The 26,939-nt window shown below is 45.6% G+C and overlaps 1 protein-coding gene and 2 non-coding genes across 3 annotated transcripts; all 3 read right to left on the bottom strand.

Annotated features, from left to right (window-relative positions):
• Nucleotides 1-13,981: 13,981 nt before the first annotated feature.
• RPSA (ribosomal protein SA) lies at nucleotides 13,982-18,605 on the bottom strand. The gene is made up of 7 exons (XM_032182853.1): nucleotides 18,544-18,605; nucleotides 18,163-18,330; nucleotides 17,497-17,615; nucleotides 15,874-16,119; nucleotides 14,922-15,050; nucleotides 14,540-14,708; nucleotides 13,982-14,122 (listed from the first exon to the last, which is right to left on the bottom strand). The coding sequence occupies exons 2-7, from the start codon at nucleotides 18,293-18,295 to the stop codon at nucleotides 14,028-14,030; spliced, it is 891 nt and encodes a 296-aa protein (XP_032038744.1). The 5' UTR covers nucleotides 18,296-18,330; nucleotides 18,544-18,605; the 3' UTR covers nucleotides 13,982-14,027.
• Nucleotides 15,545-15,698, bottom strand: LOC116486925. Its single transcript, XR_004253028.1, has one exon. It is a non-coding gene; the product is annotated as a small nucleolar RNA SNORA62/SNORA6 family (small nucleolar RNA).
• On the bottom strand, nucleotides 16,709-16,868 carry LOC116486924. The gene has a single exon (XR_004253027.1). It is a non-coding gene; the product is annotated as a small nucleolar RNA SNORA62/SNORA6 family (small nucleolar RNA).
• Nucleotides 18,606-26,939: the final 8,334 nt, after the last annotated feature.

The following is a 26,939-nucleotide window of genomic DNA, read 5'->3' as shown; positions in this document are numbered from 1 at the left end:
AACACTACAGTAAAGCCACTACCAAGCACCCAAAGTCCACTGCAAAAATCCAAAACTAAATCTGAGAGAAAACCCTACAGAAAAGCTACCACCAAACACCAAAATTCCAATGCAAAATCCATGGGAAAATTGTAGGGGATAACAGAAAAACAAACAAACAAAACACAACAACAACAACAACAACAAAAAACCTGCAAAATCCAACAGAAAAATCATAGGAAAAAAAAACTAGTGAAAAGCCACTACAAAAGCCCCAGAATCCAAAGCAGGATCCAAGGGAAAAGCTTTGTAAAATCCAATGGAAAAACCTGAACAGAAAAGGCACCACCAATCCCCCAACAATCCATATCAAAATCCACAGGAATAATTTAGGGAAAAACCTACAAGGCCACAACTAAACCCCAAAATGTACAAAGCCAAAACCAAAAAGAAATATAGTCTTCTCTAGGTACTGGAAGGTTGCTCTCAGGTCTCCCCTGAACTTTCTCTTCTCTGGGCTGAACAACCCCAACTCCCTCAGCCTGTCCCCATAGGAGAGGTGCTCCAGCCCCTTGATCACCTTCATGGCCCTTCTCTGGACTTGTTGCAATACATCCACATCTTTTTTGTGCTAGGGGCCACAGAGCTGAATGCAGTCCTCCAGATGGGGTCTCACAAGAGCAGAACAGAGTGGAACAATCACCTCCCTCACCCTGCTGGCCACGCTTCTTTTGATGCAGCCCAGGACAAGGTTGGCTTTCTGGGCTGCAAACGCACAGTGCTGTTTCATGTTCATCTTCTCATCAGCAAACACCCCCAGGTCTTCCTCGGGCCACTCTCAATACATTCTCTTCCCAGCCTGCATTTGTGCTTGGGATTGTCCCAACCCAGATGCAAGACATAGCACTTGGCCTTGTTGAACTTCATGAGGTTCACACAGGCACACCTCTCAAGCTTGTCCAGGTCCCTCTAGATAGCATCCCTTCCCTCCAGTGTGTCGACCACACCACACAGCTTGATGTCATCAGCAAACTTGCTGAGCGTGCACTTGATCCCACCATCCATGTCACCAACAAAGGATTTAACAGTGTCAGTCCCAGTACTAACCCTTGAGGGGTTATCAGTCATTACTGATCTCCACGTGAACATTGGCCATTGATTGCAACTCTTTAAGTAAGAAGAACTGTAGGAGGACAGGTGCCATAGCTCCTAACCATAGCTACTATGTGAAATGTGGGAAGTGCAGCCCTCTCTGCCTCCTGTCCCAAGAGTCTAACTGGGCAGCACTAGGACTTTGTTCTAGCTATGAGTGCAGAGCCCAGCACTGTATGGGACTGCTGCAAAGAAAGTTAACTCCATCCCAGCCAGATCCAGTACAGTGGCAAGTGCAGCTCAGGCTGCTAAGAAAGCATGAAAGCTACAGTGTACAGAATATGCAGGTCAACTAAGGACAACACTGCTATCAAAAGTTATTCACCAAATGTGCTTGTAGCTACACCCTGTGAGCAAAGCAAATAGGGTGAACTATGGAGATATGGAGATTCACATCAAAAGATTCACTTGCCGAGGAGATCGGCTCCGGGGCAGACGCGTTCTGCCCCGGACAGGCAGGGCTATTTTTTTCCGGCATCGAGCCCACTCGAGGGAGCCGCCAGGGCCAGGCAGCCCTCGCGAGGGAGGTGAACTAGGCATAGGCAGAGCCAGCAACGCCCCCTCCCCGGCCGTTCAAAAGCCGCCCCTGGGGAGCACAGCGAGCAGGGCGGGGCGCGTCAGAAGGGAGTGGCGCGGCAGTTCGCGCAGGCAGGGCGAACAGGAAGGACAGAGCGTTTCCCCCCCCGCCCATACGAACACCTCCTCTAACGGCGGCCTGCTGCTAACTAGTCTGCAATGGTCTCCACCAGGCACAGTGCTCTCTCCAGGAAGTCTGCACACACCCAGACCGACTGCCCGCCCAAAACTGTGGCAGTTCAGGTCTCTGGATGCGGGGAGTGCCTGAGCCTGTCGCTACCACCTGCGGGGGGCAGAGAGACTGTCTGCATGAGGTGCGAGCAGGTGGACGACCTGGTCCGCCTCGTGGCAGAACTCAAGGAGGAGGTCGAGAGATTGAGGGATATCAGGGAGTGTGAGCAGGAGACAGACTTGTGGAGCGACTCCCTACAGGGCCTGAAGGACAGGTACCGGGGTGAGACACCCCAAATGGGGGTGGACCCCCTGCCCTGTTGCTGTCGGGCAGAGGGAGGGGACCTAGGAGTTGAGGAGGAATGGAGACAGGTCCCTGCTCGACATCGCAGGCGATGCGCCCCCCTACTGGCCCCACCTTCCCAGGTGCCCTTATGCAACAGGTTTGAGGCCCTGGAGCTTGAGAGACCGGTGGGTGAGGAAGAGGTAGAAAGTCTAGCCAGGAGGATGTCTAGGGTGAGGAAGTCGACTCCACGTCTCAGGACTGCCTCCACCAAGACAGAAAGAAGGGTGATTGTTGTGGGTGACTCCCTTCTCAGGGGAACAGAGGAACCTATTTGTTGACCCAACCCTACCCGTAGGGAAGTCTTCTGCCTCCCTGGGGCCAGGGTCAGGGACATTGCCAGAAAGCTTCCCAACCTGGTTCGCCCCTCTGACTATCATCCTCTTTTAATAGTCCAGGCGGGCAGTGATGACGCTGAAGAGAGAAGCCTGAAGACCATCAAATGGGACTTTAAGGGACTGGGATGGTTAGTGGATGGAGCGGGAGTACAGGTGGTGTTTTCGTCCATCCCTACAGTGGCAGGGAGGGGTACAGAGAGGACACAGAAAGCCCACCTGATAAACATGTGGCTCAGAGTCTGGTGCCAACACAGAAATTTGTTTTTTTTTGACCATGGGGTGCTTTACTTGGCACCCAGCCTGATGGCCACAGACAGGTCCCTATCTCTAAGGGGAAAACGGATCCTAGGCCAGGAGCTGGTGGGGCTCATTGAGAGGGCTTTAAAGTAGGTAAGAAGGGGGACAGGGCTGAAACAAGGCTTGTTAGAGCTGTGCCAGGGGTAACAATGGCAAGGCTGGGAGAGAAGGCAATGGCCCAACTGAAGTGCATCTACACTAATGCACGCAGCATGGGAAACAAACAGGAGAAGCTGGAACCCATCATGCAGCAGGCAGGCTACGACTTGGTTGCCATCACGAAAATGTGGTGGGACCACTCATGACTGGAGTGCTGCAATGTCTGGCTATAGGCTCTTCAGAAAGGACAGGCAGCACGGAAGGGGTGGTGGTGTGGCTCTCTATATTAGAGTGTTTTGATGTTGTGGAACTCGAGACTGGGAATGATAAGGTTGATTCCCTATGGGTTAGGATCAGCGGGAAGGCCAACAAGGGAAGCATCCTGGTGGGGGTCTGTTATAGACCGCTGAACCAGGATGAGGAGACTAATGAGGAGTTCTACAGGCAGCTGACAAAAGTTGCGAAATCGTCAGTGCTTGTTCTTGGGGGGGACTTCAACTTCCCAGATATATCCTGGAAGCACAACACAGCCCTGAGAAAGCAGTCTAGGAGGTTTCTGGAGAGCGTGGAAGATAGCTTCCTGACTCAGCTGGTTAGTGAGCCTACCAGGGAAGGTGCCCCACTAGACCTCCTCTTCACAAACAGGGAAGGACTGGTGGGAGATGTGGTGGTTGGAAACTGCCTTGGGCAGAGTGACCATGAAATGGTAGAGTTCTCCAATCTTGGAGAAGCCAGGAAGGGGACCAGTAAAACCACTGTATTGGACTTTCGGAGGGCCGACTTCGAGCTGTTCAGGACACTGTTTGACACAGTCCCTTGGGAGGCGGTTCTGAAGGGCAGAGGAGTCCAGGAAAGCTGGGCACTCCTCAGGAAGGAAATCTTAATGGCGCAGGAACAGTCCGTCCCCACGTGCCCAAAGATGAGCCAGCAGGGAAGAAGACTAGCCTGTCTGAACAGAGAATTGTGGCTTGAGCTTAGGAGAAAAAAGGATAGGTTGGAAAAGAGGGCGGGCCACTCGGGAGGACTATAAGGATGTTGCGAGGCAGTGCAGGGACAAAATTAGAAAGGCCAAAGCTCATCTGGAGCTCAATCTGGCTACTGCCATTAAAGACAACAAGAAGTTTTTACAAATACATCAACACAAAATGGATGACTAAGGAGAATCTCCATCCTTTACTGGATGCGGGGCGGGGGGGGAGGGGAGGGGACTGAATTTAGTTACAAAAGATGAGGAAAAGGCAGAGGTGCTTAATGCCTTCTTTGCCTCAGTCTTTAGCGGCAAAACCAGTTGCTCTCTGGATACACAGTACCCTGAACTGGTGGAAGGGGATGGGGAGCAGAATGTGACCCTCACTATCCATGAGGAAATAGTTGGCAACCTGCTACGGCACTTGGATGTACGCAAGTCAATGGGGCCAGATGGGATCCACCTGAGGATACTGAGAGAACTGGTGGAGGAGCTGGCCAAGCCACTTACAATCATCTATCAACAGTCTTGGCTACTGGGGGAGATCCCAGTTGACTGGCAGCTAGCAAATGTGACACCCAGCTACAAGAAGGGCCGGAGGGTAGACCTGGGAAACTATAGGCCTGTCAGTTTGACCTTAGTGCCAGGGAAGCTCATGGAGCAGATTATCTTGAGTGTCATCACGCAGCACTTACAGCGCAACCAGGTGATCAGGCCCAGTCAAATCCAGTTAGAGGCTGGTCACTAGTGGCGTTCCCCAGGGCTCGGTACTGGGGCTGGTCCTCTTTAATATCTTTACCGATGATCTGGATGAGGGGATCGAGTGCACCCTCAGTAAGTTCACAGATGACACTAAGTCAGGTGCGTGTGTCAATCTGCTCGAGGGTAGGAAGGCTCTGCAGGAGGATCTGGATAGGCTGCACCGATAGGCTGAGGCCAATTGTATGAAGTTCAACAAGGCCAAGTAGCAGGTCCTCCACCTGGGGCACAACAACCCCAAGCAGAGCTACAGGCTGGGAGATGAGTGGTTGGAAAGCTGCCTGGCAGAGAAGGACCTGGGAGTATTGGTTGATAGTCGGCTGAATATGAGCCAGCAGTGTGCTCAGGTGGCCAAGAAGGCCAACAGCATCCTGGCTTGTATAAGAAGCAGTGTGACCAGCAGGGCTAGGGAAGTGATTGTCCTCCTGTACTCAGCTCTGGTGAGGCCACACCTCAAGTACTGTGTTCAGTTTCAGGCCCCTCACTACAAGAAGGACACGGAGGTGCTCAAGCGAGTCCAGAGAAGGGCAACGAAGCTGCTGAGGGGTCTGGAGAACAAGTCCTATGAGGAGCGGCTGAGGGAGCTGGAGAAAAGGAGGCTCAGGGGCTACCTTATCGCTCTTTTTAAGTACATTAAAGGAGGTTGTAGCAAGGATTTCCTGTTCAGGTCCCTTATCTAACTCTGCTTAATGGCAAAACCAGCTTTTGGGAGAACTATTTTCTTCCCTTCCTCAAAAATTTCTGATGTGTTGCCCCACAGTGATGTCAACATAGTGCATGTGTTATAGCGCTTCACCCTGTTCCAGGGCAGTCTGCAAATGATAGGGCTGTGTTTCAAGTCGACTGGACACCTCCAAGGGAAACCAAATCATGGTCTGCACTCTACCGCCAAAGGGATCAAGAAATAACACAGTAGCACTATCAGTTGGGGTACACAACTTGGTTTCCTTTGAATCCAGTTCATAATGAAGTTCTGACATGTCTGACACAGCAGCACTCAGCAATGGTATGACTTCATTCACGCCATGATAGTTGACTTTTAGTCTCCACTCAGCTGTTTGCTCACACCCCCACCACAGTGAGATGGGGAACAAAACTGGAAAGTGTAAGAACTCCTGGGTTCAGATAAGAACAGTTTAAGAGGGAAGAAAGAAAACTAAGAGTAAACAAAGTAAGTGATACACAATGCAATTGTTCATCAATGCCTAGTCAGTCCCTAAGTGTTATAAATTAGACCACACAATTTACTGGTCTATTGAAATTATTTTATTAATCAAGTAAGCAGACACAAGCAAAACAGCGCTGGGCAGCTGGGGAGTCTCCGCTCAGCAACAGCACGCAACTTCCCTTTCCAGTGTTGCTGTTTTATAGCAGTTGAATTCCGGCTTATCAGGACTTGTTGAACTGGCTGAGGCTGCACAGTCTATTGTTGAGAGGGGGGGTTGTTATTCCTCTGCTTCGTGTTCAGGCGGGGGTAGTGAAGCAGCAAAAAGGATGTCTTGTGGTAAGGAATTTCACAGAGTCTGGTTTAACTCAAGGATATTCACCCAACACCCCCTCCTGCTTCCTCCCTTATCAAGGCCATTAAATTTTACAACCTTCTCTCCCCAACAGATTCTCCAAATTCCTCAAAGACAATGAACAAACCCCCACTAATTTATCACAATCCCCCCTTTTTCTTTTTCTAACATATTTTGTTCATTGTATTTTTGCAATATTTGCTTGCTGAGCATCAAAGTTTCTGCGTCGCCCTTCTCCTGCTCAAGAGATTCATACTTAGCACACACAAGCATAAGATGAGCTGCCTCTAATCGGCTTTTTACAATTGCAATTACTCGATTGAATATACATGGTCCAAAAGTCAGTGCTAATATAAGTAACAACAAGGGCCCCACTATGGTTGATAGCGGGGTAGTAAGCCAAGGTGAGTAATTAAATCAGGATTCATACCAATTCTGACGAGCCTCATTTTCCCTTTTGTGTTTTTCTAATCCTTCCCGCAATTTAGTCATTGTATCTCTTACCACCCCAGTATGATCTGCATATACACAACATTCTTCACATAGGGCTGCACACAGTCCTCCTTGTTGTAAGAAAATCAAATCCAACCTTCTACGGTTTTGGAGTACCACTTCAGATAATGACCTAACCGATTTTTCCAGAGCTGTTATTGACTGCTCTATACAGGCCAGATCCTCATCTACGGCAATGTGTAGAGAAGTAAATTCCTGACTTTGTTTTATCAGGGAAGCAATTCCAGTTCCTGCACCTGCAGCCCCGAGAGCCATTAAAGTGGCTAAGATGATGGCCGTAATAGGCTCCCTCTTTAACAGATGGTATTCAGCCACTGTGTGGTGGGTATACATATACTCTGCAGTGTGGTATAGAATCCTTGGTATAATGACCACCTGTACACAAAAATCATGAGATGTGCTAAAACAATTTTGAAGATATGCAAGGAGTGACTCCTAACGATGAACATACCCACCTAGTGTTATTTACAGGAATTAACCATTTGTGTGTTTGGTCCATTTTTTTCAGTGACATGGCACAGATCATTTTTATCTTTTGGAACTGCGCCGATACATCTACCTTTTCCCGTAACTTGAGTCAAAGTTATCCCGATTTCCTGACCCCAACTGCATTTGGAAGGATTTAACTCATTTGAATATTCAGACCTCCCCATATCTCCTATAGCTTCATAATATGGGGGCTTAACGCTTACATATAGCCAGCACCCTTCAGTTATCTCAGGATTAGTTTGATTTAGTACCTGGAAACTAGCATTTATAACTTTCCACATACTACTCTCGGGTACAACCCCTTTTTTTTTTTTTCCACAATGTTTGGAAGCAGTGTGGGAAAGGATAACTCTGTTGACTTACTAAAAAACACTGTAGTAGGTTGGGCAGTCCCAGGTATATTTACAGTCTGGACAACCAAACCTTCCCCTAGTAACTCTTTATTAGGCCCGACTACCTTGGAAGTCTCGGGTTTTCCCTTCTTTATTAGTATGAGTCCTCCCCTATCTGTTCCGTGTTCGTAAAATCTGACATTTTTCCTAGTACCCAGCTAGTATCGTCCGAGTTTGTTATATTTATATATAGAACCTTGCAAATTTCTTTATTTCTGTGGAAGGTTCCTGTATACCCTATACCATGCCCTCACCACCTGTAACAGGGATCCAATTGTTGGTTACAACCTTGCAGCCCATATCCCACTTGTAAGAATTTATCCCAACCAGCCCCGAGTGTCCAGTCTGTAGCAATGGTTTCACACCCCCGGTATGCACAATAATACACGTTCAGGCATTTACAGTACCCCCTTCCCAGGTTAGAACTTGGGCAGAAATAAAATCCCATATATTCCCAGCATCTGGGCCTCGAGATTAGCTGACATAGTGTAGAAGTAAAGCTTGGCCCCCCCGATGTTATCTGGGTTGCAATAACCTGTTGATGTTCGAATCAACTTAAAGTCCATTTAAAAGGTTGGTGGGGGTGGTGTTGAGTCGCTATGCAGTATGAAATCACTGCGAGAACCCCCAAATACCGATAGGAATGGCTGAGGCCCATGTCTTTCCCCACTTATTCACTCCTCTGCCTCACTCGTCAGTTGGGTTGCAGCCAACTACGAGGTTTTAGTTCTTCTCGGCAGCAGTAGTGTTCTTCAGGGGAGAGCCTCTACCTTAACCCACGGTACCTATTGAGTTCGTCGCAATGTGAGCTTCAGGTCTTTGTTTCCTGGAGCGATCTCCCACTTCTCGTCACAGATGGGTCCTTTAACACGGCTGGCATGTGTCCATCCTTTCTCCGCAGTCCAGACGGCTGTTTCTGTAGTAAGCAAAACAACATAGGGGCCTTCCCCATCGTGGTGTTAAAAAGAGTCACTTTCCAAGTCTTAATTAGAATTGAGGGTGATCAAGTGGCAATTCCAAGTCATAGGGCATACCATATAGCATTTCAAAAGGAGAAATTCCTACATCAGTTCTGGGCTGCGTCCATATGTTTGACAGTGCAAGGGGTAAGCATTTTACCCAAGAAGCCTTAATTTCCAGCATAAGTTTTGTTAGTTGTTTCTTAATTTCACCATTCATTCGCTCTACCTTTCCAGCAGAGGAGGGGTGCCAGGGGCTGTGAAAATCCCACTCAATCTCTAAGGCCTGCTTTAATCCTTGCAGTAAAGCTTTACACTCATTCAGTCACATGGTCAATTAGGACAAACAAGGAACTCTGTAAAGTCAGTAAAGTAAAGGTCAAAGCCCTGGCTCCCGTCCCCCTCTAGATAGGTTACAGAAGACCTTTTTATTTACCTTTTGACATATAGAACATCCTCTGCATGTGTGCTTCCCTAAAGTATATATTCCTACACAGACATGCTTTCTTAGAACAACATCACACATTGCTTGCACCTCCCAATGACTCTTTTGATGTAAAACAGTTAATATTTGCCTCATTATCACTTTATTCAGCATTTCTCTCCCATCAGGGAGTATCGATTTTCCTTAAAATGATCCACATATTTGTAACATTAATACCTCCTTGGGAGGTTGTAATTGCTCCAGAATCTTTTTTTTTTTAGAATTTACCCAAATAGATAGGTGTCCCTGTAAACCCCTAAGGTAAAATTGTCCACCTATATTGTTGCTTCCACCCCCATTTCAGAGTCTTTCCAGTCAGAGGTGAATATACGTTTGCTCTCAGGGCCTGAGAGCACTCCATTAATAACACTGTTATTCCAGTCTAACAATTTACTGTTTGAATGCCCAATTTAATCATCAAATCCCTTCCCAACAAGTTAGTTTCTGCCTTGGATACATACAATAATTGCCCAGTGATCATTTTATCCCCTGCTCTCAGCTTAGTATTCCCCAAAAGTGGCACTGTTATCCCAGTACCTTCTACCCCCATCACATTTAGGGTTTCATTAGTTAATTTAATCCCTGATGCTTTACAAGTCAGTAATGACTTAGCCGTTCCCCAGTGTATTGGGTTTGACAGCAAGGTTCGGGAAGGGGGTGTGAGGGGTGTGGGAGTGGGAAACTGCAGTGGCAGCCCCTGTGAGAAAAACCCAGAAACCTCCCCATGGTAGATAAGGGACAATTTCATCTGGCCCCAAAGGGGCCCACTGCTGCCCAGAGCCAAGCCATGAGCAACACAGTCCGTGCCTCTGTGAGAGCACATCCACGAAAACAAACAAAGAAACAAACAAAAACCTGCTGCTCAACAGCAGTTGGGAGAGCGAGAAACCCCCCGCAGACACCAAAGTCAGTGCAGAAGGAGGGGGACGAGGCGCTCCAGGTGCTGGAGCCGAAGCCCCCCTGCAGCTGCTGGAGAGGCCCCTGGTGGAGCAGGCTGTTCCCCCCTCCTGTCCCCCTCCCCGATGCTTGGGAAACTGACCAAACACCACAGCAAATATGCAAATACACCAAAACTTCTAGACTGTTACTTAGATAATGCCTACATCACCTTTCCCTGCTCATTCAATTTCAAACAGCTCTGTTAAATATTACATGCCACACCTTTAACACCTTCAGCAACCCTTTTAACACTTCCTTTATCTTTCTCCAGCCCGTACTTTTCTAATACCAGCACCAAAGGCTCATTCTGAGTCCAACTTAATTCCATACCTTTTCCCTCCAAGATACTGAAACAACATATCAATATAGCATATTTCATCCCATTTTCCTTCTTTCCACAAAAACAACATTGACTGTAATATGGTGTTATAATTAATAGTTCCATTTAGAGGCCACTCCGCTCCATCCTCTAGTTTATAAAGTGGCCACCACTGATTACAATATTTGATAAGAGTTCTTTTATTTTCTGTACCCTCTCACCCCACTATATCCCTCCAATGTGTTAGTATATACCCTAGGGGGCTTTTCCTCGGGGTTTCTTTGCTTTGAACATTTCCTATTGTAATCTACAGTGGTTAATATTCCACTGTTTTCCTAGAAGCTCTTTACTAGTCAATCCCAATCCCTCCAAAATTCACAATATATAGATACACAAATAAAATCAAACCACTGTAAATTAACTGCCTGTTGACAATTACACTGAGGACATTTAAACCTGATGAGCCAATGATATGCCTGGGCAAATTTTGTTCCCTTAGACATACACCTCAATGGCAGTTCTTATATTTACATATTTACATATTAACATATGTATAAAAGAATACTTTAACAAAAATGCCCGGGCTTTTATATGTACAATATACAATGTACAGTTATTATTCCAGTTAGAATTATTCCTCAGCAGCTGCAAACACTATGCCAGTTGCCATTAAAGCTTGCTTACCCTCCTCCTGTCCTTTTCTTAAAATCTCGGACATCCCCAGAGTTAATGGGGATGGCCACATATTCCATTCCTGGCTGGGGTCCCCCCATCGCTATTTCTTGTAGAGGATATAATCCCTCCCTTAAAGCAGATTTTTGATTTCTTGCCCTGCTTCTGGTTACCGGCCCCTGTGTTTCATGATCCGATTCCGATTCTCCTGGATTAGCTAATTCGGGGAGTCCATTAAGGACGGGAGCCGTTGGTGCGGGCAGTGGAATATAGGGCAGGGGCGGTGTCAGGACTTCTAAGTCCTTTCTCTTTTTATCCCACCCTCCTTTTTCTTTTAGAGGATATAGATGCATCCTCGTATCTGAATTTATCTAGAGGTGCGCATACTCACTTTCTTCCAGACTAAAGGGTTCCTTTGAGTTTACATAAATATTTAGGCCTGACAAACCCAATCTTCAAAAGACCCAAATACAGGCCAGTAAAGGTGGTCTCCTCGAATCTGTTTACTACCCCAAACTTCAACACAATAATGTATCATTTTTACTTTATTCCTTCCCTGCCTAAAAGGGGAATCCTCCCAATTTTTAATCATTAATCCTGGGGTAACCTAACATCAGACGTTACCCCACCCATGGGACCAGAAGGCTTACTCTTCTTCTGTCCCATCTTCCGGAACACCTTCACACACACACGCATGGATCGCTTTCCCCTTTTCGTGGCCCAGTCCCTTGCGGGATGTGGGAACCGCACTACCAAGGGGTCCGCTCTCGCTTCGTCCGCAATTGGACGTCTCATTTGTTGTGTTCCGGGATACCCAACCCCAACCAAACGGATCACCAGCCTATACTTACCCACCCCATGGGTCTTCATTCGGGCTTCGTGCACAAAGGTTGCCTGGGGTTTACCGGTTTTATTTGCTTGTGTCTAATTTTTGGGTTCGTCGGTGAAGGATTTGAATGAAAGTAGTCCTAGCGAAGGCCGCTGAAATCAGCAGGGCGCCCCCTCCGAAGGTCTTTCAATCAGATTTGCCTTCATCCGAGTCACGGCACCAAATTGTTATAAATTAGACCACACAATTTACTGGTCTATTGAAATTTTATTAATCAAGTAAGCAGACACAAGCAAAACAGCGCTGGGCAGCTGGGGAGTCTCCGCTCAGCAACAGCACGCAACTTCCCTTTCCAGTGTTGCTGTTTTATAGCAGTTGAATTCCGGCTTATCAGGACTTGTTGAACTGGCTGAGGCTGCACAGTCTGTTGCTGAGAGGGGGAGGTCGTTATTCCTCTGCTTCGTGTTCAGGCGGGGGTAGTGAAGCAGCAAAAAGGATGTCTTGTGGTAAGGAATTTCACAGAGTCTGGTTTAACTCAAGGATATTCACCCAACACCCCCTCCTGCTTCCTCCCTTATCAAGGCCATTAAATTTTACAACCTTCTCTCCCCAACAGATTCTCCAAATTCCTCAAAGACAATGAACAAACCCCCACTAATTTATCACACTAAGCAAAAGCACACACACACACCAATTCTCCCAGTTCTATTGTTCAGCACACCACCATATCATGGGACATCCTTCTGGCCAGTTTGGGTTACCTGTCCTGAGTATGTCCCCTCCCAGCTCCTGGTGCACTGTCACTGGCAGCGCAGCATGAGAATCTGAAACATCCTTGACTTAGCATAAGCCCTGCTCGGTATTATGAACTTACTCTAAATCCAAAACACCATACCAGCTACTGTGAAGATAATTAACTCCATCCCAACCAAAACCAGTACAGGACAATAGTGGCAGTGGTATATAGCTGAACAGAGCATTCTGACCTCCCTGAAGGTGGGTTAGATTCCTTCTTTTTGGCAGTCATCATGAACTTTCCTGGGTTGCCATGACCTTTCAAAAACGATAAGAGACCAGCTCTGCAGTCACACCAGCCATCTTCTCTGCTCTCACATGCCTCCTGTTTAGTCCTGGGGACTTGAGCTAAACACCCCTCTCCACCCCCCCCAAACTACGTTCTGTTACCTTCCTGCCCCACTGACAGGATCAAGGAGACCTGGGTCCTCAGGCTCTTCATCTTCGCTTCTTGAGTGCAGTAGAACCCCTCGAGAGATCTCCCCTGGCCACGGTCCCTGCTGACCACAGGGTATCAGGTCAGGTTGGCAGATAGGTGCCTCCTCCCCTTCACCCCCCCCCCAGAAGGAGTGTCCCCAGTGCCTACCTTTTCTTTTGCCTTGCTGCTGGAGACTCTTGGTTCAGGCTCCAGCATTTCTAGTATCTTCCTCAAAGTAGTAGCTTCCTCTTCTCCTGTTATCAGGGCACAATACCTGTTCTGCAATTGCAGATGTGCAGGCCCAAGCTTCTAGCTCTCCCCTTCACAGGGATCTCTATTCACCATTCTTCCATGTGCATTCTCTGGCCATCACTGTTTCTTTGTACCATGGGTCTTGGGCTTTCTTGCCTTGGCAAGGTCTTTGAGAAGACCATATTGCTCTCCTGTAATGTCAGATGTACCAGCTTCTTGCCCCTTCCCACTGCCTGTACAGAGCCCTGATTTCATGTGAGTTGCACCCCACTATCCTCTCACTCCCCAGCCCCTCTGCACCAGCTCCCTACTAGCCTCCACTCACCACCCAGCACACAGCCCAACAGCAGCCCTCATCCTGTGAATCCCACCTCCTTGATCTCCCCCTCCCTCAGCTGCTTGACCAGGTCATTGCAGACACATCGCTGCAGACACCCTTGTGCATGCACATCCTTGGCATGGAAGCATTTGACCAGCAGCCTGGCCAGCTCACAGCTGTTACTAACACCTTTCAAGTAAGTCTCAGGACAATAAATAGTGCTGATAAGATTTGCACTCCTTCAGCTCCTCTGCTGATGCTTCATCCAGCATTTTAATATATATCCAGAAGAACACACCTTGACCATGACCCACACCACTCAGTATAGTATTCTACATTTGACACGCCAACAGGGGGTAGAAGAAAAAGACATACCAAGCAGCACTCACGCAAAGCAGGATGTGTATTAAACCAAACTTTATTCTCACAGTACAGTGGCTCTGAAGTTAAGACCACTCCGTGGCAGTCCCAACCCACTCTGTTGCCTGGGCAGTGGGAGCTGCTGACCAGTCCTCAGTGGCAGGCTGGGCACTCCAGTCCTCTGCAAATGAAAGTGCAACAAAATTCTCAATGCATCCCTGCTCTTTTCACCCACTAAACCACATTACAGACTCTACTACTCTTTGTGCATGCAAGTGGAAGTACACATGGAAACTACCCAGTGCTCTTTTAATGACCCCAATAGCTTATTGTAGATTTCCAGGAACACTGAGCCAAGGCAGGCTCAAGTCTGCCTTAAAAATATATACATTTAATGTCTAGAGACAGTCAGTGCTGGAAAACACTTACATAGAACCATCCCATGAGCACCATGTTTTCCCTACAAAATACTGAAGTGAGACTTGCTTAAGACAGGCAAATCAGCATACCACCACTGGGCACACCCTGCAGCTGATCACACAGTGAAGACTCATTTCTTTCTCCCTAGACCCATGGACACCCCCACCCCCAAACTGACCTGTAGGGAACTGCTGTATCGGCACAGATGGGACTTGCACTCCCTCAGACCAATCTGCAACCTCAGGCTGAGGAGGAGCAGTGAATTCAGGAGCTGGGGCCGTCCATTCAGTTTGGAACTCCTCCTTCGTAACAGCTTTCTCAGCAGCAGCCTGCTCCTCCTTCTCAATCTGCAATGGAAGGGCATAGCTGACATCTCCCAGAAACATCTCACCACCCACACTAACACTCAGCAGTCAGTAAGCACCAACTAACAATTAACTACCACCTGAAGTGTCCAGTTCATTATATTGGCAAAGTCTGTCCTCAATGGCACAGGACCACAGGCAGGAGCACAAGCAGCACACCTCATACGGGCACAACACTTTCCACAGGTCTCCTACCTCCTCAGGATCCCTGTAGAAGTACAAGTCAGGCATGACTTCCCATGGATGTTCACGGGAGATGGTGCCACGCATGCGCAGGACCTCCCGAGCCAGCATCCACCACATCAGACCCACTGAATGGGCTCCCTGAACAGAGTAAGAAAGTTAGGTTTAGCTCTGCTTCAAAACTAAGCCTTTACAAGAGGAAGAGACTAGGGAGCAACCAAGATTCTTCCTGGCAAGAGAAAGGCATTGTTTGCTAATGCCTGACAGACCTATTATGCACTTGGACTCAGGACATGGCAACTTCAAATTCATAGCAGCATTATCACAACACTGCAGTCACCAACATCTGAATTAGCCTGATAACCAATTCTCCTGCCCAATGTCACAGAAATGTTATCCACAAGACAGGGATTATGCTTATCATTTACACTACTACAAAGAAACGAAGAAACTTAAATGAATCTTACACATATAGTCAGATTTGGCTTACATTAGCTTTGGTTAATAACAATGTTTAAATAGGGATCAAGAAGTTTCCTAATTCCTTAACCTTTACCTTTCAGGTGGTTTCTGGTATGGCAATATTTCACATCAGTTTCATCATAAATTGACATGGTTTTTCTTTCTTATCAATGAACTGTGGCAAGATTGACTACCAAGCTCTTCATTGGGCCAAAAAGACCCTCCGGCTGTCAGTAAGTCCAGCCAGGTTACTGTAGCACACGCCCTATGCTTGAGAGCTCCTTGGCCAGAAGTTAGCCTCAGCTCCAAGCTCCAATTGTGTGCCATTCACCTCCTCCCCCAACCCACCTGCTGGCTTGCCAGAAACCTTAATTAGCTAATCACTTTGGGAACATTCCAGATACATCCAGGAACATCTCAACCTTCCCCTGCAAAAATGCATTCATCTTGCATCCCAGTGCATGTTTAGAGAAAGCAGCTTTCAGTGCTTCAAATCACTAACCTTATTGTTGCAGGGGATGGCAATATCCACATAGCGTAGTGGGGAGTCAGTGTTGCACAGCGCAATGGTGGGGATGTTGACATAAGATGCCTCCGTCAGTGGCTGATGATCAGCCCTGGGGTCCGTAACAACCAGGAGTCGTGGCTCACGGAAAGCTGCCTGGATCTGATTTGTGAAGGTACCAGGGGTAAAGCGTCCAGCAATAGGAGTAGCCCCAGTGGCAGCAGCAAACTTCAGAACAGCACGCTGCAAAACAGACCACAAATGTGAAGCAGGATATTGAATTTCAAACAACTTGCCCTGGTGTGCTGTCAGTGAACACATTAAGTTCTTTCAGTTCTTGTGCAACCAAGGCTCAGGCACTAATTTAAAAGCAATAAAAGCACTTAAAAATAACTCCTTCTTTTGGTGTTGCAGGTAAGATCACATCCACCAGCAATGCTGGAAGTCAATATACAGAACAAAAGCTTCCCTAACCTAAATTAGTTGCATGTTCTACTCCAAAATTAAGTCTCAAAAACAAATCATGGAAAGCATAGGCGTAAAATGGCTTTATAAAACCATCTACACTGGAAAATACCTTCAAGATCATGTAGTTCAACCATCAGTCTGACCTACAAAGTCCCATAACTAGACCAGGCCCCTGGTCACATTAATCCATAAGAAAAATGATTTTACATCAACTACTCCTACATCCATTTACTATCCAGTAGTGTAACTTCACTGACTACAGGAAAAGCTCACTAGTAAATATAGGCAGGCTAACCACATCTACTAAGACTACAGTTGCAGTCATCTGCAACAGCTTTCAATCTCCCAGGCATCAGCCGGCAGGACATGTGGCAGGGCCTAGTATTAAATCCCAATCATAGAGGGAGCTCCTCTCCTGGCATTACCAAAAACCCTGCCATCTGGTTTGCTGTAGCACACTTCCGACACTTGAGAGCTCATTGGCCAGAAGCTGACCTGAGCATCAAGCTTTAACAGTGTGCAGGTCAAGTAAATAGGAACTCGTGCTTTGCTTCTGTAAATCTGTTCATCATCTTCCCCTACATTTGTGGCATCACATGGATTACTCCAAAGAAAATACGTGCACACGTAAACCTCAGCACCAATTAGATTTATTGGAAGGGTGCAATGCATCCCCTGCTATGAAAACAGTTTTTATGCTAAAAATCTAAAGTGATAAATTAAAAAATATGTTACTATTTCCTGTTCAACAACAGAGTTCTTTCTTCTTTGAAAACCTTTCTATCACATACTTTTTGTCCCCAAAAAGCCATGCTGATGACTCAAGGAATGAATGGGTGACTGGGGGTGCAGAAGACTGACTACTAATACACTGGAAACCCAACAGGATATAACCAAAAGAAGATAAAAAAAACAAACTTCTCACATCCTCCCTGAAACCTATGGGAACTGGGGACAGGGGGGAACCCTCCGTGGAACTGTTCTACACTTCAAGCATAACACACGAGGAATGCTTCTGAAACAGTGTTACTAGTGCCGAAGTTTGAATTTTCCACTTTTATCATCAAGCTGCCACTGGCATGCCATGATGCATGCCAAAAGAGTCCTGCTCCCAGGACTGAAGGCCTTATCACCAGCAAAGAATGCCCATACCTGTCCAGTATTCCTGGAAGAGATTACGCTCACATCAGCTGGGTTCTCAATAGCAACAATGGCACGGGCTGCCAGGAGAAGTTTTTCCCAGGTCCTCTTCAAATTGATGATGTAAATACCTACGGGTGACAAAAAGATTTAAAGTAACCATCAAACAAGTTTCTAACTCAAGATAGCACTCTTCTGCTAATAAGTTTGTCACATGACTGCATTTACTTCAAAACTCTAGATAGTGGAAAGTTGTGCAAAGAAAAATTTTACCATATAGGCTTAAGATAGCATGCTCCAGCACCTACCAGTACAGACCAGGACCTGGCAAGAGTTGCTGCATTTTAACATGCTGCAGCTCAGCTTGCAGCTGAGTTTTGTCAGCTCAGTGCTAACAAGAAATAAAAATTACTGCTGTGACACTAAAATAATTTTGTTATCATAGTAATGACCATAATCAAGCACTGAATCATTTACTGAGGTCTAAAATCAGTGCTTTGTTGTACTTCTTGGAGTAACATGACTTAACTACTAAGGATTACCATACTTTTAAGGCCATCAACTACCAGGAAGCTCGAGCACTGGCACTTGCCATGTTTCCCCAGCTCTGCCCACCAAATCTCTGCAGCCGCCCGGACTGGCTGTGCCTAAAGCCTGCCTCCCACCCCTGGGCTCTACCATCGCTCTTCCTCTTGTAGATGTACTGCTCCATCTGGAAGTCAAGGTTAGTGCCTCCCAGGTGGGTCCCGGCAGCGAGGAATTTGAGGACATCCTCCTCCTTCATCTGCAGGACATCGAGACCTCCGGACATTGTGGGGTTTCCCTCTGGAAGCGACGACAGGGAACCTGCGGGCACAAGCACCCCGTTTCACGTATAGCACGCGCCCACGCCGCCATCATGGCCGCCATCTTGGCGCCCTCGGCCTCGCCTCCCCTCCCCTCCCCTCCACCCCTCCCGGCGGGCCCCGACCTCTCCCGAGGGCCGGGCCCAGCACGGGGGGGACGCAGACAGAGAATCACCGCCCCCCGGCCGCCCCGACCCCCAGACCCGGAACCCACGCGGCCAACGCCGTGTGGAGGCCTCAGCAGGCTCCGAAAGAAAAGGACAGCCGCTTCCGCGCCATGCCTATATATGGCCCTGCGCCGGCCAATGGGGAGCCTCGCGCCCCCCGGAAGGGCGGGGCTCCGCCGGTTGCTAAGGAAGGAGGTGCCTAGCGACCGGGGGAGGCCTGCGCGTGGCAGGGCGGGCTGTCTGCCTGGGCTACCCGGAAACCGAGGGGAGGGGAGGGGAGGGGAGGGGAAAGTGCTTTTGCCGCTGCTTCCGCAGGGTTTTCATCACTAAAGCAGGCTGGCCAAAATCACAGAATCACAGAATTTCTAGGTTGGAAGACACCTCGAGATCATCGAGTCCAACCTATGACCTAACACTAACAGTCCTCCACTAAACCATATCGCTAAGCTCTACATCTAAACGTCTAAATCCTCACTCCAAAAAGGAACAACGGGTCTTCTGATTTTATGAGCTACTTTTTTTTTTTTTTTTTTTTTTGGGGTGGTGGTGGTGCAAGAGTATTCAGATAAATCACATGATGTTGGCTTCATTGTATCAAGCTCCCTTTGATAAGCACTTGAGATTGTACTTGTCACATTACTTACCGCATCTGTTATTTGGGACAGAAACAAAAAAGGAGGTGGTTCAATAGGCAGGGGAGAATTCTCAGTCAGGTTTTGGTTTAGCACGTCAGCTGGGTGCAGCTGGCTCTTCCCGCAGCACATTCCTCTGCCTCCCTTAAAGATGGACTGAACAGCACAGGGGTCGAATGGTACCTTCTTTTCTGATGGAAGTAATGCCTTGCCTGTCGTTCTGTGCAACAATTCCCCTTCCCTCATTAAAAATCAGCTTGTGTTTTTTTGTTCAAAGGACAGTTTGTATAAAATAGGGTTGGCCTTTGCCCCGCTGAGACTCATATTGATTTGCCAAGCAGTGCTCTTCCTGGTATTGCTGGTGGTTTGCTGCTTGCTGAGCTCCTCCTTGCAGGTTTCCCTCAGTGATTGCTTTAGGGATACTACAAAGCTCCATCAAATATATCAGCAACCAGCAGGTGTTTCCATCACTGTACCACCATCTACTGATCAGCTGAATCAATAAAAGATTTGCATTATTCTATTACTGCAGTTGGGAAGTGTTTAAAAACTCCAGAAATGGTTCTCCTTGCTTGTGCAACAAAATTGCAGATTGCTACAGCAAAAGAATACTTTGTCCACTGTGTGAGGCTGCACAATTTGTAACTGCTGCACCTGCCCTCCTGTGACAAATACCTTATTGTATGGTGTCATGCTCATGGCTACCAAATGCTTTAGTGACACACTGCAGCTAAAACAGGGGGTGTGAAACATGAATTGCCTGACTGCTGTGCACAAAGCATATTGTAATATGGTCGCTGCAGCGCTACAGTGCTTAACATCATAGGAAATTGCCCTTCGTTCCTAGCACGGAATAGCTCTCGTGTTATCCTTTGCAGTTTTTCTTCCACCACCACTGTAAATGTTTTCTGTAGCAAGTCTGTGCACATAGCAACGACATTTTTGAGTTGAACTTGATCTTTATGAACTTTTGAATGAGAACGATGACATTTATCACCCATTAATTTATGCTTGCTGTTGTTACAACATTATGTTACACAAGTATGTATTTTAGGATCTGTGGAGGAATGGTTAAGTGAAGTAGGTCATGTGAATGTTGAGCAACTAGGAGGTCGCGAGCTAACAAAGTATCGAACGCAGCTCATATGAGTCTGAGAAAGTACGTAAAATCTGGGAGGTTTCTGGGAGGTTTTAGGGAGGTTTCAGGGAGGTTTCAGGTACAAGAACATGATATCTGTTGGTATGCTGGGAAAGTACTAACTGTGTTATTTTGGTGGGAAACTAGCTGATAGAATAGAGAAATGCACTAACCAATCATGAGCTTAGCTTTTGCAATATGTATGAGCTAATTATATTGAATTAGATAAAAGACGACTGAGCTATCCAATAAATCGAAGTTCACTGATCACTCATATTGAGCGTCTGTGTCTTCCTTCCGTCAACAACAAATGTCCTCGCAACAAATGGCGCCCGAACAGGGACTAATCTGAACGGGAACAGGGACATGCAATACAGGAACAGGGACTTCGCTGGAGTTGAACCTGCGCTGGAATTGTACCTGCGAGCCACGGTTGGACGGAATACGAGGACCGGTCCTGCAACGCAGCTCAGGAGGTGAAAAGGATTATAAATTGCTGAATCCCTGCATCCGAGGTCTGAAAGGTGAATGGACAAGAAACCTGGAATCCCCACACCCGCAGCTCGGAAAGGGAGTCCTCGCACCCGGGATGAGCCTATAGAGGGTCCCGCCGGAAAGCGTCGCCGAGGTCTTTGCAAAGGCTGCAACGGTACCGACGTATATAAAGGTATGGAGAGACAAGCGGCGTATGATTTGCTCAAATGCTTTTTAGAAAAGCGGAGCACACAGCTTATAGACTGCAAAAAGGATTTACCAGGATTATTAGCATATGGGGTAGCTAAGGGTTGTTTTATCAATCCTGATACAGTTTTTGAACAAACAGAGTGGCGTAAATTTGGGGACAAATTGTTTGATGAAAATAAGACTGCTAAAAAATTATTGAAGCCTTGGAGAGCAGTCACTAACGCCTTAGTTATACATCAGGCTGAGCAGAGAGTTGCTGCTACCGCTACAGAGCGACTGGGATTGCCGGGAAGTGCTGGAGCTGTGGATTGCCCACTGCCGCCTTCAGTGAGAACGATAACGCTGCCTCAGGGGGCTACGGGGCAATGGGAGCCTCCCCCCCCTCAGTCACCGCCACGAGCAGCGCTGCACTCGGAGTTCCGCGGAATCGAACGGCAGCCGACCCTCACCGTGTGGCGAGTCGGCACAGAGCAGAGGGACGGACATCAGGACCCTGCAGCCTGTCTGACGTAACCATGGAAGCAGCGGCGGCTGTGCTGCTTCTCTCTGGCATTCTTTTTATAAGAGGTTTACCTTGCAATGAAAAAGGGATACTAACTGGAGTGTTAATAATTGTATGTGTTATTCTTAAATGTCCAGGTATTTTGTGTTGAAAGTATTTGTGTAAGGGTAAGGTTTTAAAACAAAGTGTTGCAAGTCACTTCAGGAGGAACACAATGAGAGGCAATACTTGTTTGTTTGCTTATCATTCTAAATTATATTCTTGTGGTATGATTGAGGTTGTGGTATGATTGAGAGTGAGATGTGCAAGAGGCCTCTGAGTGTACAATTGTGCTCTGAGTGTGCAAGTGTGCTCTGGGTGTGAGTGTGCTGTGTACTGTGTTAGTGAGAGCCCATTTATTGCCATAGTACAGGCTGAAATCATAGGAAATTAGTACTGGTCAAGCAAAATCATGTTTCACAAGTATGGGGTCATTGTGTGAAGTAGCCACTAGGAGAAACTTAAGGGAACGTACTGTTTAAAACTTTTTGATCAAAAATGTTATAGAGATTTTGAAATGGTGCCGGAAACAGGTACCCAGTGGATCACTGCAAAGTGGACTGAAGCAGCTTTAGAATCTGCACACGCCAAAGACGACCAGGAAGAGGTTCCTGATAATTATTCTGACAATGACGTGGGTTGTGACACCTCGACAACTGTCAAGAACAGCCTTCGATCACCATCAAGTGATTAGGTTTAAGTGTGTTACTATTAAGTTGTGTTACTTACTATTAATTGTGTTACCATTAAGTGCTTACAGTAATTGTAGTGTTATTAGGGTTAAGTTGTATAGTTGTGTTATGTTATGTATCCTTTCAGAACATGCTTGTTTGGGGTCCCAATAGGGGATCCAAAGGAACTGAGTGAAATGTTAGCACCATATTCTGCCAGTATTACTCTACTCAGTAGATCCCTTTCTGCAAACATCTCGGATGGAGTAGTTGCTGCCCTGCAAGCTCTTAATAACTCACTGCCATGGGACCCTCAAGAACTGGATCTCCTGGGGTCTGTGGTAGTAGGGAATAGCAGTAGTAACTGGACACAAACATGCTTTGTACTCAGTGAAGGGAAACAAAATAAAACACACTGGACCAACATAACATCGAGGACCCTTGGATTTGAGGCCAATGGACATTACTGTGGATGGAACAACACCGGGAACATTAGTGTACCATTTGGGGCATATGGAATAGGTGACACCAATTCGATCTGGTTTCAAAGTCAGGCCAAAGCTTTGCCACCTGGCATGTTTTTAATCTGTGGGGACCGTGCATGGCAAGGAATACCAGCTAGTGCTTTTGGGGGTCCGTGTTACCTAGGACGACTTACACTTTTCGCTCCAGATTTGCACTCGTGGCAGAACTCGACAGGGAGCAGAAGAATTAAACGAGAATTAAAAACTTTGGGTTCTGACTGTAATGATGGTGTAGAATTGCGGGGTCCAGCAGAAAGATTCTTTGCTTCTTTGGTACCTGGTGTGGGAACTGCACATGCTTTGACTAACATTAATAAGCTTGCTTGTTGGGCTGTTAAACAATCAAATGTAACAACACAAGTTCTTTCTGAAATGTCGCAAGATATGGAGAGCATAAGACATGCTGTATTACAAAATAGGGCCGCTATTGATTTCTTGTTATTAGCTCAAGGACATGGGTGTGAAGATGTAGAAGGAATGTGTTGCTTTAATCTCTCTGATCATGGGCAATCAATTCACAATCAATTAAAATGGTTAATGGATCATACACAAAAAATTACGATACAGAATAATTGGTTTGATGATTGGCTTAAATCTGTCTTTGGAAATGTAGGGGGATGGGTTTTTAACTTAATCAAAGAGGGACTTCGCTTTTTGCTTATAATTGTATTGATTATAATTGCTGCGCGGGTAGTCTTTAGCTGCTTATCTAGGAAACTAGAACAACTCACAGAGAAGGTGTTTATAGCCCAAAATAAAAACGGGGGAATTGTGGAGGAATGGTTAAGTGAAGTAGGTCATGTGAATGTTGAGCAACTAGGAGGTCGCGAGCTAACAAAGTATCGAACGCAGCTCATATGAGTCTGAGAAAGTACGTAAAATCTGGGAGGTTTCTGGGAGGTTTTAGGGAGGTTTCAGGGAGGTTTCAGGTACAAGAACATGATATCTGTTGGTATGCTGGGAAAGTACTAACTGTTATTTTGGTGGGAAACTAGCTGATAGAATAGAGAAATGCACTAACCAATCATGAGCTTAGCTTTTGCAATATGTATGAGCTAATTATATTGAATTAGATAAAAGACGACTGAGCTATCCAATAAATTGAAGTTCACTGATCACTCATATTGAGCGTCTGTGTCTTCCTTCCGTCGACAACAAATGTCCTCGCAACAAGGATCACAGTGTGAATATTATGTTTCTAATGTGAGTATTTGAAGGGGAGAAGTATATTAAAAACAATTGTGAAATTGTAAGTTGGGAGCATCCTCTTCAAAGTACACTGTGTTTTTGTTTGTTTTTTTCTAGGAGAAAATTTAAGGTTTCTTTTGAACTCTTGAAATGATGAGAAATCAAAGATTTACATTAACACTTTAGAATTCTGCTTTCCTGTTGAACGTGAAATTCAAGGTTTTATGGTTATTTGATAAATTATATTTAGCTTCTAAATTGCTTGCAGTGGGAGGCAGCCTCTAAGAGGCTACAGTATCTTTTCTACTTTCCCCTTCCTTCTCTCCTCATTAGCACTGTCAAGTGCTACAACACGGTGTTGTATGCTGTGGGAGAGTTTACACAGCCCTGTTCTACGTTTTAAAGTACCAAGGTTGTCACTATCTTTTAGAGAAATTACAATAAAAGTAGGTTAAACTGAAACTTGACTCACACATTCTGTTCTGCAGTGGACATTAACATGATAATTTCACATCTGAAGTTTATTGGTTTTGTTTTTTGTTTGTTTGCTTTTAAGAAGGAGCAGAAAGTGATCAGACTTCACATGCTTCATCATCTTTCTCCTCTTTGTTCTTTTCAGGGAGCATACAAAAGCCTGAGATTGGCATTTCTTAGAAAAAAAAAAAAATAAAAGAAGTGATATTTACTTTGTTATGCTTGTGTAAATCATTGTCATTGTCCAGATCTAGCTACATTTCTGGATTATGCTGGCACTATTGCCAGTGTCTTCTGCAAGTGATAGTCAATGTGCCTTTCTAATAAGAATGCTCCTTTAGTTTTCTCTCATCTACTTCAACCTAATACAGCTATAGCAGCATGACTGGGCACTGAAGCTCCTGATAACCCTTTTGCAATGACTGCACACTGAGTCATTCTGGAGGAGATTATCTAAATTGCAGGTTTGAACACAATTTCCCATATGTTCTTCAATTTTTCTAAAATGAAAACTTCCTGTTTTAGTGAGCAGCAATTTGTTTATTTATTGTCAATCATTTCATCATGCAGAGCCCTAATCTGCACGTCAGGAGCTGGCACTCATGCTGTACTTTCTCCTTTCTGGATGCTTGTTAGATGATCGTAATTAGCAAAATTACCAGATTATACTATTTTTAGGAGAATAATTCACACATTTGCCACATGGTGGTGACAAAGTTAAGTAAAACAAAACTCAACGGCTATATTAGCTCTCCCTAAGCAAGAACATGAACCTTTACATAGGTGCTTTACAGATAACAGACTTCTATCAAACTTTGACAAATGAAAAATGACCTTCTGGGGCTATGTACATGTTTCTCCTAACAGACACATGAATGATATTGGCTGGGATGAAGGGAGGTGTTACTATGGTGTGTGCAGTCCATTTACTTTGGAGAAATCTTTGGCTCAATAAAACTTAAAAAAAAAAAAGTATTAAATTAAGTGTAGTTGAATGCAATGATTGGAAGTTTAATAATAAATATTACAGTATATGTGATGTTATCAAAGGAAAAATGCCAGTAAACATCCCAGATTTCTCTGCAATCTCTAACACAACATTTTAATGTAGTTATACCTTGCACCTTTTTTGGTGGACAAGCTCTTCTGGCTGGAAGAGTTCATGCTCTGTGGCCTATGAGAGGCCTTGGAAGGGTCATACTAAAGCTTGACAGTGAAGTATTTTTAATTATCATCTTAAGCAACCTGCAAGTTTATTTTTAGCTGCAGGCCTGGACACTTTAAGATAAGTCTCCATCACTAATGGGTATGTCCCTCAAGTGTACCTGTCTTAGCATGTATTTTATATCATGTCTCTCCTGTCACCATTCACACTAAACTTTGTTACATAATTATATGCAGAGCATGACAGATATTGCTTTTTAAAAATTGAGTTAGCTTTAAAATATTCCTTTTCAGAGCGAAAATTCCTACAGTTTAGTCACCTGATCTGATTACAAAGATATTGAAGCTAATATTAAACATAATCAGTTTGACTGTAAAGGATAAAGATGTTCCTATTTCCGTTACACAAACTTAATTTTAAAAGAACCTCTTCTGAAACTAGGCCCTGAGCTGGTTCAACCACAGTTGTTTATGTACAGTTGTTGAACACTGTGGCTTGGTGGCATACAAGGTGGACTTGTTCATTCTTGCAGAAGGATGGCACTCTAAGACGAGAAAACACATGGTATAAGGCAAGTAGGAAACACCACAGAATAAGGCCTTGTGTGCTCCCCAGGTACATCAGCACTCATAGTGCACACCACACAAACCGCTGAGTTGGAAAACTGAATCACAGAATCACAGAATTTCTAGGTTGGAAGAGACCTCAAGATCATCGAGTCCAACCTCTACCTAACGCTAACAATCCCCACTAAACCATATCCCTAAGCTCTACATCTAAACGTCTTTTAAAAACTTCCAGGGATGGTGTCTCCACCAAATTGTTCTAGTCAGTTTTGGTTACATGTGAAGTCTGAGCAGCGCAGTGCAGTAAGATCTGTTGGAGGCTTTTGTAGTGTGACTGTTTCAGAAACACAGAGGTGGAGGACACTTGTATAATTTGTACTATATATATGCAGTATAGAGAGTCTGCAGAACTTCAGCTCTTACTCTTTGTATGTCAATGTTTGTTTAAAGAAATTAAATACCTTCCGCATAAGTCCTTTGTAGTAAAACCACTGGTTGTGCATTCAGAGGTTTAGCAATTATGATATAACACACAGTAAAATCTGTGAAAACCAGAAAAGTAAGAAGTACAGAGAAACATCAAATACCATATCTGGAAATGGGTTATACCTCCAGCAGCAACTTTAATACTCCTTCAACAGTTCCACAATAGGGAAGAAACACAACAATTATTATAGCTCTATGAGCAACAGCAGTCTTGCACTCAGCCACCTAACCTCTCTATCTAGTAACAACTAAAATAGACTAGACTAGATCTAACTAGTAACAACTGAAATAGAAACAGTAAGTCTACAGTATATGAAAGCTCTCTAGAATACAGTGATTTTAAATGATGTTACAAAATAAATTACTGTGAGAAA

The sequence above is a fragment of the Aythya fuligula genome, chromosome 2 (genome assembly GCF_009819795.1).
Source record: "Aythya fuligula isolate bAytFul2 chromosome 2, bAytFul2.pri, whole genome shotgun sequence".
In the NCBI taxonomy this organism is placed as follows: Eukaryota; Metazoa; Chordata; class Aves; order Anseriformes; family Anatidae; genus Aythya; species Aythya fuligula.
Note: the sequence above shows the minus strand (reverse complement) of the source record. Positions and strands in the feature narration are given on the sequence as shown.